The sequence below is a fragment of the Dipodomys spectabilis genome, unplaced genomic scaffold, assembly GCF_019054845.1.
Source record: "Dipodomys spectabilis isolate Male_0828 unplaced genomic scaffold, ASM1905484v1 ptg000024l, whole genome shotgun sequence".
In the NCBI taxonomy this organism is placed as follows: Eukaryota; Metazoa; Chordata; class Mammalia; order Rodentia; family Heteromyidae; genus Dipodomys; species Dipodomys spectabilis.
The window spans coordinates 16,408,178-16,423,024 of record NW_024870701.1 but is presented as its reverse complement, the minus strand read 5'-3'; the positions used below and the strand labels follow the sequence as shown (position 1 = coordinate 16,423,024).

At 49.9% G+C, this 14,847-nt stretch overlaps 1 protein-coding gene across 50 annotated transcripts in view; it reads left to right on the top strand.

Annotated features, from left to right (window-relative positions):
* Celf4 (CUGBP Elav-like family member 4) overlaps positions 1-14,847 on the top strand; it is a 274,062-nt gene that overhangs the window by 202,089 nt on the left and 57,126 nt on the right. For 25 of the 50 annotated variants that reach the window (XM_042675040.1, XM_042675032.1, XM_042675028.1 and 22 more), the window contains exon 3: positions 9,707-9,785. In XM_042675040.1, coding sequence (XP_042530974.1) covers positions 9,707-9,785 — 79 coding nt within the window. The remainder of the gene's footprint in view (positions 1-9,706; positions 9,786-14,847) is intronic. The other 25 variants (XM_042675067.1, XM_042675053.1, XM_042675036.1 and 22 more) reach the window with 2 other exon arrangements.

The window sequence follows — 14,847 nt, the reverse complement described above, 5'->3', positions numbered from 1 at the left end:
AGACCACAAGGATCCTCCCACCCTCCTCGCCCAGCACAGCTCTGGCATGTTGGTGAGAGAGATAAGATAGACATAGGGCTTGGAGACAAAGAACCTGCTGCCCTTGGCAGGGAGGGCCTCTGAGCCCTGACCAAGAGGTGAGTAAGCCTCACCGCATCTAGTCTTAGGTACATCAGCTCTATCTTGACAATTTCTCATGCAGACCTTGCCCCCTACCTGCCACAGCCCAGAAAAGCATCCATCCACAAAGACACTGCCCCATCATTGCAGCAGGAAGGAAGGAGCCAAGGCATACCAAGAGCCACCTGGGAGTCCTTCCTTCTGGAAGCAACAGGGCTTGGGCTTAGGGACTGTCAAGGGATCCAGGGGGTCCCTCCATCCTTTGAGCCTTTTGGGTGCCGGGAAAGTATTCTGTTAACATACATAGCAGAAGAAAGGAGAGGAAGAGGCTCAAAGGAGGATGAGAAAGAGGAAGAATCTGCCCACTGACAGGCCTGCTGCTGCCCTCAGCCACCGCCTAGCACAGCAGCCTGTTGCATAGCAACTGCCTGTGGTCTGTTTGTGGAGCTGAACCAATGAGGATATGTGGGTTGCAGAACTAAGGATTCTGCATCCTATCTATCACTCCTTGTGTTCTCTTGCTAGTCTTAGGCTAGGATTGAGAGGTCACTCAGGAATCAGAAATTAAAGCTAAACTGGAGGATATTTAGTCAATTCATCAAACACTTCCTATGCACCAGCCTAGGACTTCTGTCTTCTCATATGTGCAGATAAGAACAGAATGCTGTCTGATCTGACTCTGTTTTCCTGGCATTGTGCAGACCTGGTTCCACGCTCCTAGTCTTCTAAATGCGGCATGGTGGCATGTTATCCCTGCCTAGAACAGTGGCCAAACTGCCTACTGCAGAGGCTAGACCTGTCTCTGCCTGATCTGCCTGTCTGCACCCTTTCTTCACACTCTTTCACGACCTGTGTCTCACCTCCTCAACTTACATCCTGCCCTGAGTTTTTCATTTCATTTTTGTCCTTGAGTGCCCTCCCTATCCCATCCAGATCCCACCCATTTGTGACTCTGGGTTTCAACAAAGGCTACAAGATATATAAACCTCCTGTACAGTCATTTGAAAGGTCTGCAGCGTGAGAAAGCACACGCCACTGTTCAATCCTGGCTGATCTAGGTGTCCAGCTCTACCTACACACCAACTTCTCAGCTCAAAGTCAGCATGCCAGGGATAGCCTGGGCTGAGTCATAGCCACGTCATTGAGAGAGTCGTAAACCTAGGCTGATCTCTAGGAGTGGCTTTCCCTATCCTCTTCGGAGCCATTTTGACAGCTCTAGACCAAAGTGAGTCTAGAGGTGATGGCTCACAGAGTAACAAGTGTAATTAAGTGAATCCAATCACAGAAGGCTTGCTAGAAGAGGAAGCAAAGCCTTGGGACTCTATGGACAAATAGGAGAGAGATGCAGGTAAAGAATGGGAGGCAGGGAGCCGTCTTTGTGAGTGACCCAGTGGCCACCTCAGCACTTTGCCCAAAGGTTGGGTCCCACCAGCCAACCCCGTGGGCAGCTTGAATGAGCAGAGGGGTGAAGAACTGACAGGATGTACAAGCTGAGACACATCCCAACCAAACAAGCATCCGATGGCCTCCTCAGATTGGGGGAGACTGGGAGCAAAAGCCAGATTTATTAAAAATCTTATCTGGAGGGTTTGCATTTCAATGGGCTCCAGATTTGCATATTTTAACAATAATGCCCATTCTTCCATCTAGTCTGTGCTCACTGGCTGACTCTCTAAACAATGATCCCTGCTTCGGTAAACTCTTCCTAATTCAAAGGTACACCAAGGCCACATTACTGGAGAAGGGAGGTCTAAAGGTCCTTTTCCTCTGTGAGCTGGGAACAAGATTGTCTTCCAGGTGACCCATTATGGGCCTCGGGTCATTCATGCTTCAAGGGTGCAGTCAAGGCAAGAGGAACAAAATCAATGAATGGGGCAGAAGAGAGGTTTCAGTCACATTTCTTAATATGGTACCCCAGCATGTTGTGGCTGAGTTCTACCTGTGCATTGGGAGCAAAATGAGGGCAGGCCTTCCCCTACTGAGCAGAGACCAACATTATACAAATAAAACTGACACTTACGGAGCTGTAATGATTTACAAGGTGCAACAAGGCAGTGCAAGAAAGAATAGGGATTGAGACTGAAAGCTGACAGGGGAAACTGAGACCCGTGGGAAGCAAAGGACACAGACAAAGGACAGAAGCAGCAGACAGCCTCCACTTGCAACCTGGAAGGTCGGCACAAGCTTGTCTGACCAGATTGGGCCTCATAGTCCAGGCATGGGGAAGGGTGCATCCAGGGACCACTGCAATAATGGGTTATCCACAAGTCAGAACTTTTTTTATGACAACAGACAGAATTCCTTGAATTTCTAGCTCCTCTCGGTGGAGTGAACCATATGCAATTGATTAACGAGGTAATTAAAGCACTAATATAGTTAAAACAAGCTACAAATAATGTGCTTTGCCCCTGCCATTCTGCTGCGGGGTTAACAGAAACCTTCAGGCACTGGGTCATTTTCGCCCTTAACTCTGCAGAAAGCCTACTAAGCACAGCCCAGGGAATCCAACTAAACATGATTCCAACCCTGACCTCCTTTAAACAAATCATTTTGTCATTAATTTGATAATTAGGATTTGCCAAGTGCTAAGGAAAAGGCAAAGTTCTGGCAGAGGGCAGTCTGGAAAGCCACCTGTCTGCTCCCTGAGTATTCATTGTAACTTCATTTCTCTGTCCACAGCAGGGAAATTATGCCTCGTATCACCAAGCTTTTCTGTCTATGGCTGAAGATGATCAACCTGTCCTCTCAAGGCTGCCTCAACTTGACAGACATAGTAGTATACACCTGCAATCCTGGCACGGGCCCTGAACGCGTGGTCCTCCTGCCTGGGGGACTTGCTTGAATCTGTCCCGAGTGCAGTTTGCATTTGGCTCTCTGGACCAACTTAACGTTTACCCGCTAGACACAAGCCAAAAAACTTCAAATGTGAATTTCGGCCACAAATGTCCTGATAGTCGCATTTAAAACTGACATTGCATAAAATAAAAGATGAATGGTAAAATTTTGTGGTAGAAATTAATTTTCTTTACTGAAAAGGACATCAAAGAGCAAATTAAAAACCACATTGGGGGAAAGACTTTACAGTTTAGTACTTTAATAATATACACAGAGAGAGGTGGGGAAAGGCCTTTCCAGTTGGTACTTTCGTAACACTTGTTTCTTGCAAATACTTCTTTCTTGTCAGAGCAGAAATGGCCCCAGCTCGCCAATGTACAGTTTAACTGTTTCACCCTTCCATCATGGTCTGTGTGCCAGGAGAGGGAGTAGAGGGCATAAGTCTGTGTTTTCTATGAAATGAAGAACTGGAGTTGCCTAAAAGTAGCAGGGCTGGGTGAGAAGCAGAAGCTGGACTGGGTAATGCATCGTATCCACGAGTGAGTGGGCAGGACCCACCCTTCTCAGGGACCACCAGGATCCAGTAGCAGAGAGCTATGTGTTCATAGGGAAGGTACTCACAGGCTTGGGTGGGATAAGAATCCAGCTGTCCATATGGACTCCCTAGCTTGGTGAAGGGGAGAGGAAGATTTTTACACACTCATTCTGGAATGGCACCTGGAAGTTGACAGGCCTCTCAAGAGCGCTGTGGACATCCCTTATGGGCCACTGTAATCTCTGTGGCTGCCACAACATCTGTCCTTACTCCCCTGGCATTATTGGTCCACTTCCCCTGGCATGTCTTCTGGTCACAGATTGGGAAACCAGACAGTGGTGATCGTTGTTGTGTCGGGCACTGCATTCCTGCATTTCCTCAATTATCTCCTTTCCTCTTGATCTCTCAGCCACAGGGAACAATTTCTTTTTTTTTGGGGGGGGGGGTGTATGTCTGCAATGTCCGACAGCACTAATCAAGCGTGCATGTGTGATTCTAAGTGCATAAACAGAAGCCTTATCCTGGGAAACTCACTTTGGAACCTGTGTCTAGAGGGAGCAATGCCCAGGAAAAGTGCTGTAACTCCAGGGGTAGAGGGATAAGTACACGAGAAGACTCTCTGGGTCTCTCCAGCTCTGGATTTAGGTAGAGGTCAATGGTGGGGATGCAGAAAGGCTTAGTCCCAGCCCAGATCCCCACGCCAGCCCTTAGGGAAGAAGTTACAGCAGAAGGGGACGGTTCTCTCCTTCGGTGGCAGGACACAGTTGCATAGTCAAGGACCACTGGGGCACCCCTCCACAGGATGTCTCAGCTCTGGTGGAGTATTCATCCCAGCCTCAAGGAAACCCCTTGCAAGGCTAAGGAGAGAAGGTCATGCTGATAAGAACATGATCCTCACAGGGGCCCCATGAGCACAGCTCAGGTTGAACCAAGAGAACCAGGAAATTGGCAAATAGAACTGGGGAGGGAGGTGTTAATCATGATCTCCCTACATCCTGGCTCTCAGAGAGGCAGCAAAGACCTGCAGTGCCCAGTGGGGAGTAGATATGGAAGCACTGAACAGGGGAGGAAGGAGATGGAAGAGGGAGGAAAAAAGGCAAGAAAGAGCCTGGCCTGTCAGTCTGGCTGCCCATCAGCCACGGGCCTCTCCTTTGCCCAACGAGCCACCCTGGACAGGTGAAGCCTTTCAACCAGCTCAATCATCATATTTATTCTAATTGTATCGTAATCGTCCCCAAGGAGCCTGGTTCAAATGAGCTTGACATTATTAAAATTTTAATGCCCAGTTTTCATAGCTGAATGAATATTTAAAGGGTATGTCCCAGCTTAAGTTATAATGATGAAGAAATTAATGGAATGTCTTGTTTAATGCATGGCTCTGTGTTGATGCAAAAAGTGGCAGGGGGAGGGGGAAGGGAAAGGGGGCAGGAATAGAGGGGAGGGGGCAGGAAGGAGCCACCTGCCTGCTCCCCCACCCCCCATCTCTCTCAATAGGGAGCAGAGAGAGGACCTTAAATCCTGGACCAGAGTGCTCCTTCTGAGGGGGATGCGGGTTGTATTTTCCAGCCAGCATTATAATTAGTGTCCCTAGAGGACTCACCCTAAGAGCTCCAGGCAGCATCTTAGAGCTATTCCTGACCCAGGAAAAGCAGCCCTGGCCAGGCAGCTTTACCTTGGGCACCTGGAGGCAAAACGAAGACTTGGGGTCCAGGGCCCCTGTAGACACTCAGCGTCAACACAGGTGATCCTGCACCCTAGCCTAGGGTTCCAGACCTTCCAGGGTGACACTACGCTGGCTGTGAGGAAAGGCTTGACAGAGGAACGTGAATCAGGAAAGGAATCCTAAGGGACAACGTTCCAAAGAGTCTTCCTCTCGTTTTTCCTCCTGACTCTTCCACTACTTTCCCCTCCTTTCCAGATCCTTCTGGGCTCCCTCTCAGACCTCTCTTTGTCACCTCTGTCTTGTCCTTTCTCCCTAACTTTAAGCCTAGTCTGGTGTTCTCTTCCCAGGTCAGATGGCTCAGTCTGCACCTCTCTTCTGGAGACAGAACACTCTGGGCGAAGCTGGACCAGGGCAGACAAGGGAGAGAGGTCTCTCTTCAGGTCACAGCCGCCTGAACAGAATCTGTTCTAACTGAGAAACCTTCCCACCCGAGCCTTACAATTTATTTCTGCTGAGAATTAAGAAAGCATGCGGCTGTATTTTATCTCCCTATCTAGCCCGGCAGCTCTGACAAGCTCTGCAAAGGCCACTGGATGCTGGCCATCCTCAGATCCTAATGGGACATGAAAAGCCACCCCAGGAGTGCCGCTATATGAGAACCAAGTCAGTTTTGCTTAGCTACTCTGCTTGGAGCAGTTATGAGTGACCAGCCCTTAGCGGAGGACAAGTGGGAGACTGAATGGGACTCCAGATCCCCACTCTCAGGAAGGGGAAACTGGAGAGAAGCCAAGGGGTCTGTGAGGAAAGAGCAAGCTAGTGAGTGCCATAGAGCAGGTCTGGTCATGACATTCAGAGCTGGAAAGGCAAGGAGGCCTTCCGGAAACATGCCAGGCCTCAATCGGGTAGGAAGGAGTGTGCAATTGAGCTTCCCAAGTATGCAGGTTTTGAAAACCGAGGGACAGTGGAATGGCCCCCTAAGGGAATGGCCCATCCAACGTGAAAGCTCCATGCACAGGGAGATCTCATTGCCTCATTATATTTACCATGGCAAAGAGAACCTCCGGAATCAGAAGTAGCTCTGTCCTAGCTCTTCCCCATCCAGTGCGACTCACACAACTGCTCCCAGGCCCAGCCTTCCTCCTTACATCACCCCTGGAAATGAGAGCTCTGCTGGGCGTACTTTGGCCCTGAGTGGAACCTCTTGCACAGCGTTGCTCCCCACCTCAGTTCGACACATGAGGCTCTAGAGTGGCAGAGCGGGGTGTGGGTCACTCCCCCTTACCTTCCCTTTCCCATCCAGACCCTCCTCCACATGCTTGCTGGGAAGAAAATCTATCAGGCATTCTGCTCCTCACCCCTGTCCAGCTATGAACCTTCCCAGACTATCTTTGGCTCCCAGCATCTTCTGAATATAGACCCAGGTGTCAGGAAACTTGGGTCCATCCAATATCATCATTTGCCCCCTGTGTGACTTTGGATTGGTTTCTTAGCCTCTGAAAATCCATCTCTGTGACTGGAGTTCTATTTTCATCTGTCTCATTCTCAGATTTCATAACCTGGAAATATTACACACACACACACACACACACACACACACACACACACGTGTTCCATGTTCTTGAGTGTTGTATATCCTTTGAAGGGTCCTGGGAAGCCTTAGCCCTCTCTATTCTACAAGCCATTCCCTAGCCTTGAACATGCCTTCAATATGGAGAAAATGGGATTCTCTGTAAGATCCTTCCTGTTGAAACACTAGCCAGGCTTCAGGGGTCAGAAATTCTCATCTGCTGGGATGAGAGGTCTGAGAGGTCATCGTTGATGACTGAGAGGTCACAGCCAAAATGTCTGTCTTATTGTTCTGGAGACTGGAAGTCTAAGATCAAGGTGTGGGTAAGTTGGGTTTCGGGAAGAGCTTTCTTCTTTCTCATTTGAAGAAGGCCGCATTCTTGCTATGTCCTCACATGGCCTTTCTGTGTGCACTTGTCCCTAGTGTCTCATTTTCATAAGAACATCAGTTATGTAGGATGAGAGCCCTTCCCATATATCTTCATTTACCTTTAATTACCATGTGTTAATGGTCTTATTCCCAACTATAATCATATTGTGGGGTCATAGATTCACCAGATGAATTTAGAAGGCTACAGTTCCGTCTATCTGAGGACTCTCAAAGAACATCAAGAGAAGGAGTCTGCGGAAGGGTTGAGGAGCTTCAGACGCTGCAGGGAATGGACTTAGGGGGAGGCAAAATGTGTAAAGATATGTGTGGGGACCTGTGTAAGATGATAGGGCCAGCCGGGCGCCGGTGGCTCATGCCTATAATCCTAGCTACTCAGGAGGCTGAGATCTGAGGATCACAGTTCAAAGCCAGCCTGGGCAGGAAACTCCGTGAGACTTTTATCTCCAATAAACCACTAGAAAACCAGAAGTGGTGCTGTGGATCAAGCTGTAGAGTGCTAGCCTTGTGCTGAAGAGCGCAGGGACAGCGCCCAGGCCCAGAGTTCAAGCCCCAGGACCGAAGAGGTTGCCTTTCAATTCAATGGCCCAAGGATCCTGGTCCCAAACAGCCATTACCACTACATCGGCTCTTTCTCCACCTCCTCCCTCCTTAGGCCCCTCCTGTTGGAGCAGCTGGGTCAATGACAAACAAAAAAGGAAAAGAAAGCCACAGGAAGGACAAGTGTCATGACAATAATTTACACTGCACATGCCCCTCCTGGCTGAATTCTAGCCAGATACTCTTACTGGTAAGGCGGAGATAGTAATCCCTACCTCAGAGATCTGTGAAGTTACATAAGCACAAATGGTAATAGGAGCAAGAGAACACAGTGGCCAAACTTGGGTCCAGGCTAGCTTTGAGCACCTTCTGGGATAGAATACTGCAGGCTTGTGGAAAGGCAAAGGAGATAGGATCTCCTGTGTCTATGTTCACACCAATCTGAATCAGTCCTATCCCCTCTGATCTCAGAAACTAAGCAGGGTTGGACCTGCATAGTTAATATTCTGCTTGGTTAATATTCTGATGGGGTGAAGGGATGTCCTAGGAGGGAAGGGCAGCCTAGAAAAAAAGGTGGGATGCTGAATTCCCAAAAGCAAACCAGGAATGACCCAGCTCCCTCGTCAGGCTGTCTCCTATAGCCAGATGCCTGAGCCACCTTCTAAACTCTTCCAAAAAGGTCTGGAAATGAGGTGGTTTGTGGGAAGCTAGAAACGTCATTCTGTCTCTGGGGTTGAAGCTTCTATAACGTGACAGTACTCCCTGCTGCGGGAGCTTACGTACAAAGCACCTGTCTCTCTCTGATGGTAAATACTCCGATGGCCTGTCTTGCTGGCCCTGGCTCCTTGCGTATCCTTCCCCCGTCTGCTCCGAATCCTGCCTGCTGTCTCTGTCCTTCCTCGGTGTGGCTCTGCCCTTCCCCTGGCCTCAGCTTCACCTTGCTGAGTCACACACGTCCTTCCCCCACCCCCTCCACGCAGCCAAAACTCACTTCGAATCCTAGACCAGAAAGGCAGGAGGCAGCTTGTGACTGGGCTGCTCCAGCCCTTATAAGGCAAGTGAGTTGACATCCAAGCCTCAAGGTACAATGTAAGCACAGAAATAGCTTTGGCAGACCCTGCCCTCGGGTGGCCTGGGAAAGCACATGACTGGCCCTCTGCCTCAGTTTCTCATCTTTAAAACGCAGGTGTCTGCACTGCTGTGGCCTGCCTCTCGGGGTTTGTGTTTGTGAGAGAAATGCAAACATAATAAGGGATCTGGGAGAGGCAGGACAGGAAAAGCGCTGGCAAAGATATGAAGTACGATGCATTGCGTGGCTTCTATCATTTTTATTGTCTGAAATACGGTGGGAACTCAGAGCTTGAGAGCCCACCCCTGGTGCTTGTCGCCGGCTGGGATTGAAAGGAAGCTGTGGAAGCACGATGCTTGGAGTTGAGAGACCCCTAGTGGCCTGAACAGGACATTGACACAGATTCCCAGGAGATGCCAGCAGCTGGAGAGCCAGCCTGTGCCTGTGTTCTCTTGGTACCCAGACACTGAGGGAGACAAGAAGTTGTGCCCACTGCACACGTATCCTAAGCGGGGGACCTATGGCTGCAATCAGAAGCCCTTGTCCTGAGCCACACTCCCACTCACTAGCTGAGAGGCTTAAAGCCTTACTCTCCCCACAGGCCAGGAGTTTGAGATGGCAAGGGAGACAGCTCACTGCCATGGCCTGAGCTGGGCAGGATTTCACCTGCGGACCACTTCATTTTGACCAGCTGTCTTGAATGACCCAGACCTGGGTCACAGATATGCTTGGGGTACAGGATGGTTTTGTGGACGTGGGGAACAGGGACAGGCATTCTATCAACCTCAGATTTGGGTGTCCAGGTTTGCAAGCACTGCTCAAAGCAGGAGGAGGGACCTCACCGGGTCTCCAACACATCACAGGGAGGTAGGTGGCGCTTCAGGAGGATTTGCCTCTTTGCTTCTGTGGGTGCAATGTACACTTACAAGTGGGGTGTTTGCCCCTCAACACTAGACCCATTGTGACACTGTCTCCTGTTCTCTGTTACAGATGAACCGGCCGATCCAGGTGAAGCCCGCGGACAGCGAGAGCCGAGGAGGTAGTAGCTGTCTGCGCCAGCCCCCTTCACGTGAGGGCCCACTTGTCTCTGCCCTTCCTCATCCCCCTCCTCCCTTCCCACCTTGTCCTGGTGCTGCAATTGCCTGCCGCCACCGCCTCCTGCCTCTCTGGGGACCTCATGGCTTAGGATCAGGGGCAAGGCTTTGGAGCTCTGGATAACTGATTGTGGAAAGACAATAGGGTAGAGACTGGGATCTGTTGGCAGATTGGTTTCTACCTAAGTAAACAAGCAGTGTTGTGGAAGGTTTGAAAGAGTGTGTCTGTGTTGGTGTAGTGGGATTTAAATAGCCTAGCGATGCCTGTCAAGGAAGGAGGCAATTGAGAGAGACAAAGGTTGCAGAGGATATATCTGAAAAGGGACCTATCTGAAGAGGGCCTGGGGTGGATGTATAGATATAGGCCAGTGTGTGTAGAAGGGCCAGTGTGGAGGGAAAGATTGGAGAAACAGATGCAAGTAGGTGTGGAAAGGAACACAAGAAAATGGACATTGTCTCACTCACAAACACCTGCCCTAGAACTTGGAACCCACGGGACCCTGGCATGAGGTAGCTGAGCCCCATTGCTTTCCCTTGAACCTTTGCCATGAGAGGGAAGAGTAGGTGGCCAGCAGGGGCAACTCTGTCCCCAGGTAGCAGAGCCACTGAAGTTGTATTGTTTTTGTGGTTATTCTACTTAGTCTGGCTTCAGCAGCCCTAGACGTGACTGGGGACTGAGTTCAGTGGGTTTAGATCCTATCTAAATCAAGGGGGGAAAAAGATGATAAATACAGCCAACTAATTCTCATGGTGCCTACCTATCACCACACTTGAAGAAGGGAGAAAGACACACTTTGCCCCAAAGGACTTTGCAGGGCTTCAGGTCTTTGCACCCCTAACCTCCTTGAAGAGGAGAATATTGTGCTTCTCATCCTGATGACCACAGCCCTTCCACCTCACACCACTGAGCTCTGAACTGTGCTCCCGACCATTTCTCCGGGGCAGAGGACAAAACTCAGTCCCTGATTAGAACAGGGACTGCTAAGGGAATACTCTATCCTGTCCACCAGTGAAGAAGCCCCACCCCAAGTACACATTGGGGCTCAACTAGGCGGTGAGCTGAACAGACGTGCGTGGGGAAGACACCCCAGAAGACAGAGGGACAGAGCTACCTTCTCCCAGCCTTCTCTAACTTGGCCACCCTTCCACCAGAAAGAACTTGCTTGGTCTCCCCTCACAGCAGGAAGGAAAAATCCAGAAAAAATACTCCTTATGGCCACTAGGAGGAGTGTAGGAATGGGGCACTTTCTTCCTAGAAAAGGAATTTACTCCTCCATCCGGCCAGCATAAAGGAGCTTCTAGCTTCTGCTTTATCACCATCTGATCCAAGTGTCTGTGTCCACTACCCTCTTAGATCCAGGGTCTTCTGTCCCTCGACTCTCCCAAAGCATTAGCTCAGCCAGGCACTAAGGAATTTCTCTTTCCTTCATCCTTTTCATACACATCTTCCTCCCCACCCTGACCTCTGCTCCAAAAATCCCCTCCCCCAAAGTTTATTAGGGAATAATAGGCCAAGGCTAAAGCTAAAGCTTTAGGGTCAATATCCTAGAAGGAATTATAGTGTGATCCAAAGTGGCCTGACAATCCCTGGAATGTCGAGTCCTTTCCAGAAGACTTCCTCATCATACTCAGTTCAGGCTGCTATCATCTGGACAAGTTATAACAGAACCTTGATCTGGGCACAAGATCTCTGCGCCAAGTTTCCTTCCTCACATGGGCCATTGGCCCTAGACATCAGGGCTTGAGTGGTGTCTTAAGAGGTGTTGTTGAAAGGGTGCTATGCCTGAGGGTACAGATGTACTTCCCCAGGGATCATGGAGCACTTGGAGTCTTAAGGACACTGATTATTGAGGTCCAGTTAGTTGCAGGGCAAAAATGACTCAGGTGTTCTAGTGAGCAAAATCTACCTGGACTATACTGCCTCCTCCCACCCCTTTTTCTCACAGTGACTGGAAGCTCATTCTCCCCTGGCTTCACCTAGGCCTGTGAGAATCATGACAGAGTGAAGGACGAATCCTGATGACTAGCCCAGCTGGGCCAGGGTCTGGGCACCCAGGCATGCAATGATTCTCCTGTAGCTCCCTGTTCAGATAACACAGATGATGAGCCATAGGAGCCAAGAGTAATCTCAGAAAGGGGACTCCAGAGACAGGAACACCAGAGACCTTGGAGGAGGTAGCCCCTTGAGGAGGTGGCACTTCTGGCTTGAATGAGGGGAGATTCCACACCTGGGAAGAAGGAGAATGGCATGAACAAGGCCCAGCAAGAAAGGTCTCGCAGGAGAGCCAGCAGGCCAAGGTTCAGAGGTTCCCTAGAACCCATATTACTTGTGGGAAGTCCCCTCTGCCCCAAGCCTGGCTGAGCTCTGCTCCAACCCTCTTCTCCCAGTCCTTGCTTGCCTGGGAGGAAATCGCTCTCTGACTCCAAGTTGCTAACCTCATCTCCTTTCTCCCATATATCTCTTGTGCTGACACTTGCCCCAAGCCAGATTAATCAGCTCTTTTATTCTTCTTGTGGTCGAAAAGGGGAAAAGAAAGCCAGGCCTAAACGTCTATCTATTAATTGCATATTCAATATTAAATAGTGAGATGGTCCTGAGTCAGCACTATCACTAAGCTCTTTTTTTTTTTTTTTTTTAAGAAAGTTGGTTCAAGATAATTTAGTATCTATTAAATACATCTTCTGGGGGAAAGGGAATGGAAGGTGGGGAAAGCATTAAAAACAAAGAAATGGGGAGCAATAGGGTGTGAAAGGAAGGGAAGCTGTGGGATGGGGAGAAGAGGCTAGAGGAGAGGAAGGGAAGAAGGAGATAGAGATAGAAAAGAAGCAATAGGAGGAAGGAGACAAACATTGGAGACCGTAGGGTGGGGAAAGACCTGGCATGGATGGGAGGAAGTTGGGGGGTCAAGGAGCAGAAGATGGGTGAGTTGCCTCTTCATCCCACCTCTGAGAACTTTGCTTCCAAAGACCTGAGGACCTAGGATGTTCATTTAACTGCTCCAGGTGTGTCTGAATGCCAGCGGGCAGAACAAGAGGTTTTATTTTCTGCACAGGAAGCATGTACAGGCCCAGGACTTGAGGAGTGGGGGGAAGCTCCCTACCCCATCCACACAGGTGAGGTCCTGATGATGGTGCAGGCTTCTTATTCCACCTCTTGAGTTTCTGCATGCATCATCTGACCTCATCAGCCCCCATGAAAGAGTGAGGGATTGTGGAGACAGGCAGATAAATTGGCAGCAGGAGTTTTGTGGGTGCAGGGGCAGCACTTGAGAAGGAAAAGTTATGGAGAAATTGCTGAGACTAACAGACTGCCCCCTTGCAGGAATAGTCAAAGTGTTCAGACCATTTTCTCCCCAAATATAAGAGCAGCTATAACCACATGAGAAGCAAAGTGGATGCAGCAGATTCTCAGAGTAATAGGCCCAACCCTGAGCAGTTCACTGTACCCAAAGGCCCAGGCATATGGGCATACAGACACAAGTAAAGTGGGAAACAATTCTTTCAGGGTATGTCACCTTGGCTCTCATCATCCCCATAGGTCCCAGAACTGGAACACACACACACACACACACACACACACACAGAGAGAGAGAGAGAGAGAGAGAGAGAGAGAGAGAGAGAGAGAGAGAGAGAGAGAGAGACATGTGCATGGCCATCTCCTGGAAGAATGAGTCCTGTTGTATAGAGACCAGCTTACCTTTGGCTATGGCTCATAAGGCCCGAACTGGAGGAAAGGACTAACTTCCCAGGTATGGCTGGCTCCCAAGACAATGGGGTGTGTTTTGCTGAACCTTAAAGAGCCTTGAGGGATATCTGATGAGCCCACAGAGAGGGGTCACGTGGCTGAGCCACAAGGCCTGAGATAGACCGAGGAGGGGATTAGTGTAGGCACCCCTGATCTCCAGTCACGAAGGGGGAGCCCTGGAAAGGTAGTTGTAGCTAGATACAATTAGCAGACCCCCATGGAAACTTCTAGAAGATAAAGTAACCTCTGATATCCCTCCCCAAGTCCTGCAGAATTGCCTAAGGCTGAAACAACCCCACTGCAGTTTCCATTGGATGTTTGGGCATCAGTTTCTAGACTTGGGAACCCCGGTCTCTCCTCTCTACCAGCTCCTCTTTCTTGCCCAACAATCTGTTGCCCTTTCTCTCAGGCTGTGTCTGCCAGGACCTGGGCAATACCAAAAAAACAAAAAACCAAACAAACCAAAAAAACCCCCCCACAAACCTGTGGGAAGGTTGGGGCAGGTGCAACAGCTCATGGAGTTGTTTCCAATTGGACCCCACCCTAGGCGCTGGCCAAGTCACCTGCATCTTTGGCTGCCCCCCCCTAGTCCATTTAATGGCATCTTCAGGGTGTCCTTCCCTCACTTCAGAGGCACTGTGGTGACAGTAAATTCCCGCTGGGCAGGCTAATGAGGTTGGACACAATGCATGTGACGTAGCTCCAGCTCCTCCCTGAGGCCATGTTCCCCACCATAAACCCAGGCCCACTTCCCTCCTCCCCATTCCTCTACCATCTGCAGCTCCATCGGGTCCTGTGGCTTTTTAAATCCTATTAAGTTCCACATTTCTCCTCCAAGCATCATTTTATTTCTAAACAGACCACGCACTGTCCGTGAAGTCTCCAAGGGGCTGCTGGGGACTGGCTGAGGGGTGTGGGCCCAGGCGAGTTAGCTACACACTCTCATAGTAGACCTGTCCTGGGGAAGTGGTTGTAGTTGGGGGGCGGAGAGGGTGGACCTGGGGACACAACTGTTCAGCTCCAATGCTGTGATTTTCAGTTGTAAACTCTTCCAGCTACTCAGTCTCATACAGTAGACAGGCAGGGTAGCCAGCATTAAGGCTGGCCTTGCTTTAAGAAAAAAAATAGCACTGAGAAGCACCTATTTTCCAGTCTTCACATGCAACAAATGACTCACTGGACAAAGGCTTCTGGCAGAACAGAAACCCCTCAGGGTGCTGCCGAGGAAGCCCTCAGGCCAGGCAAGAGGGTTACAGAGAAATGGAAGGCTGGAGGGCCAAGAGTAGGCTAAT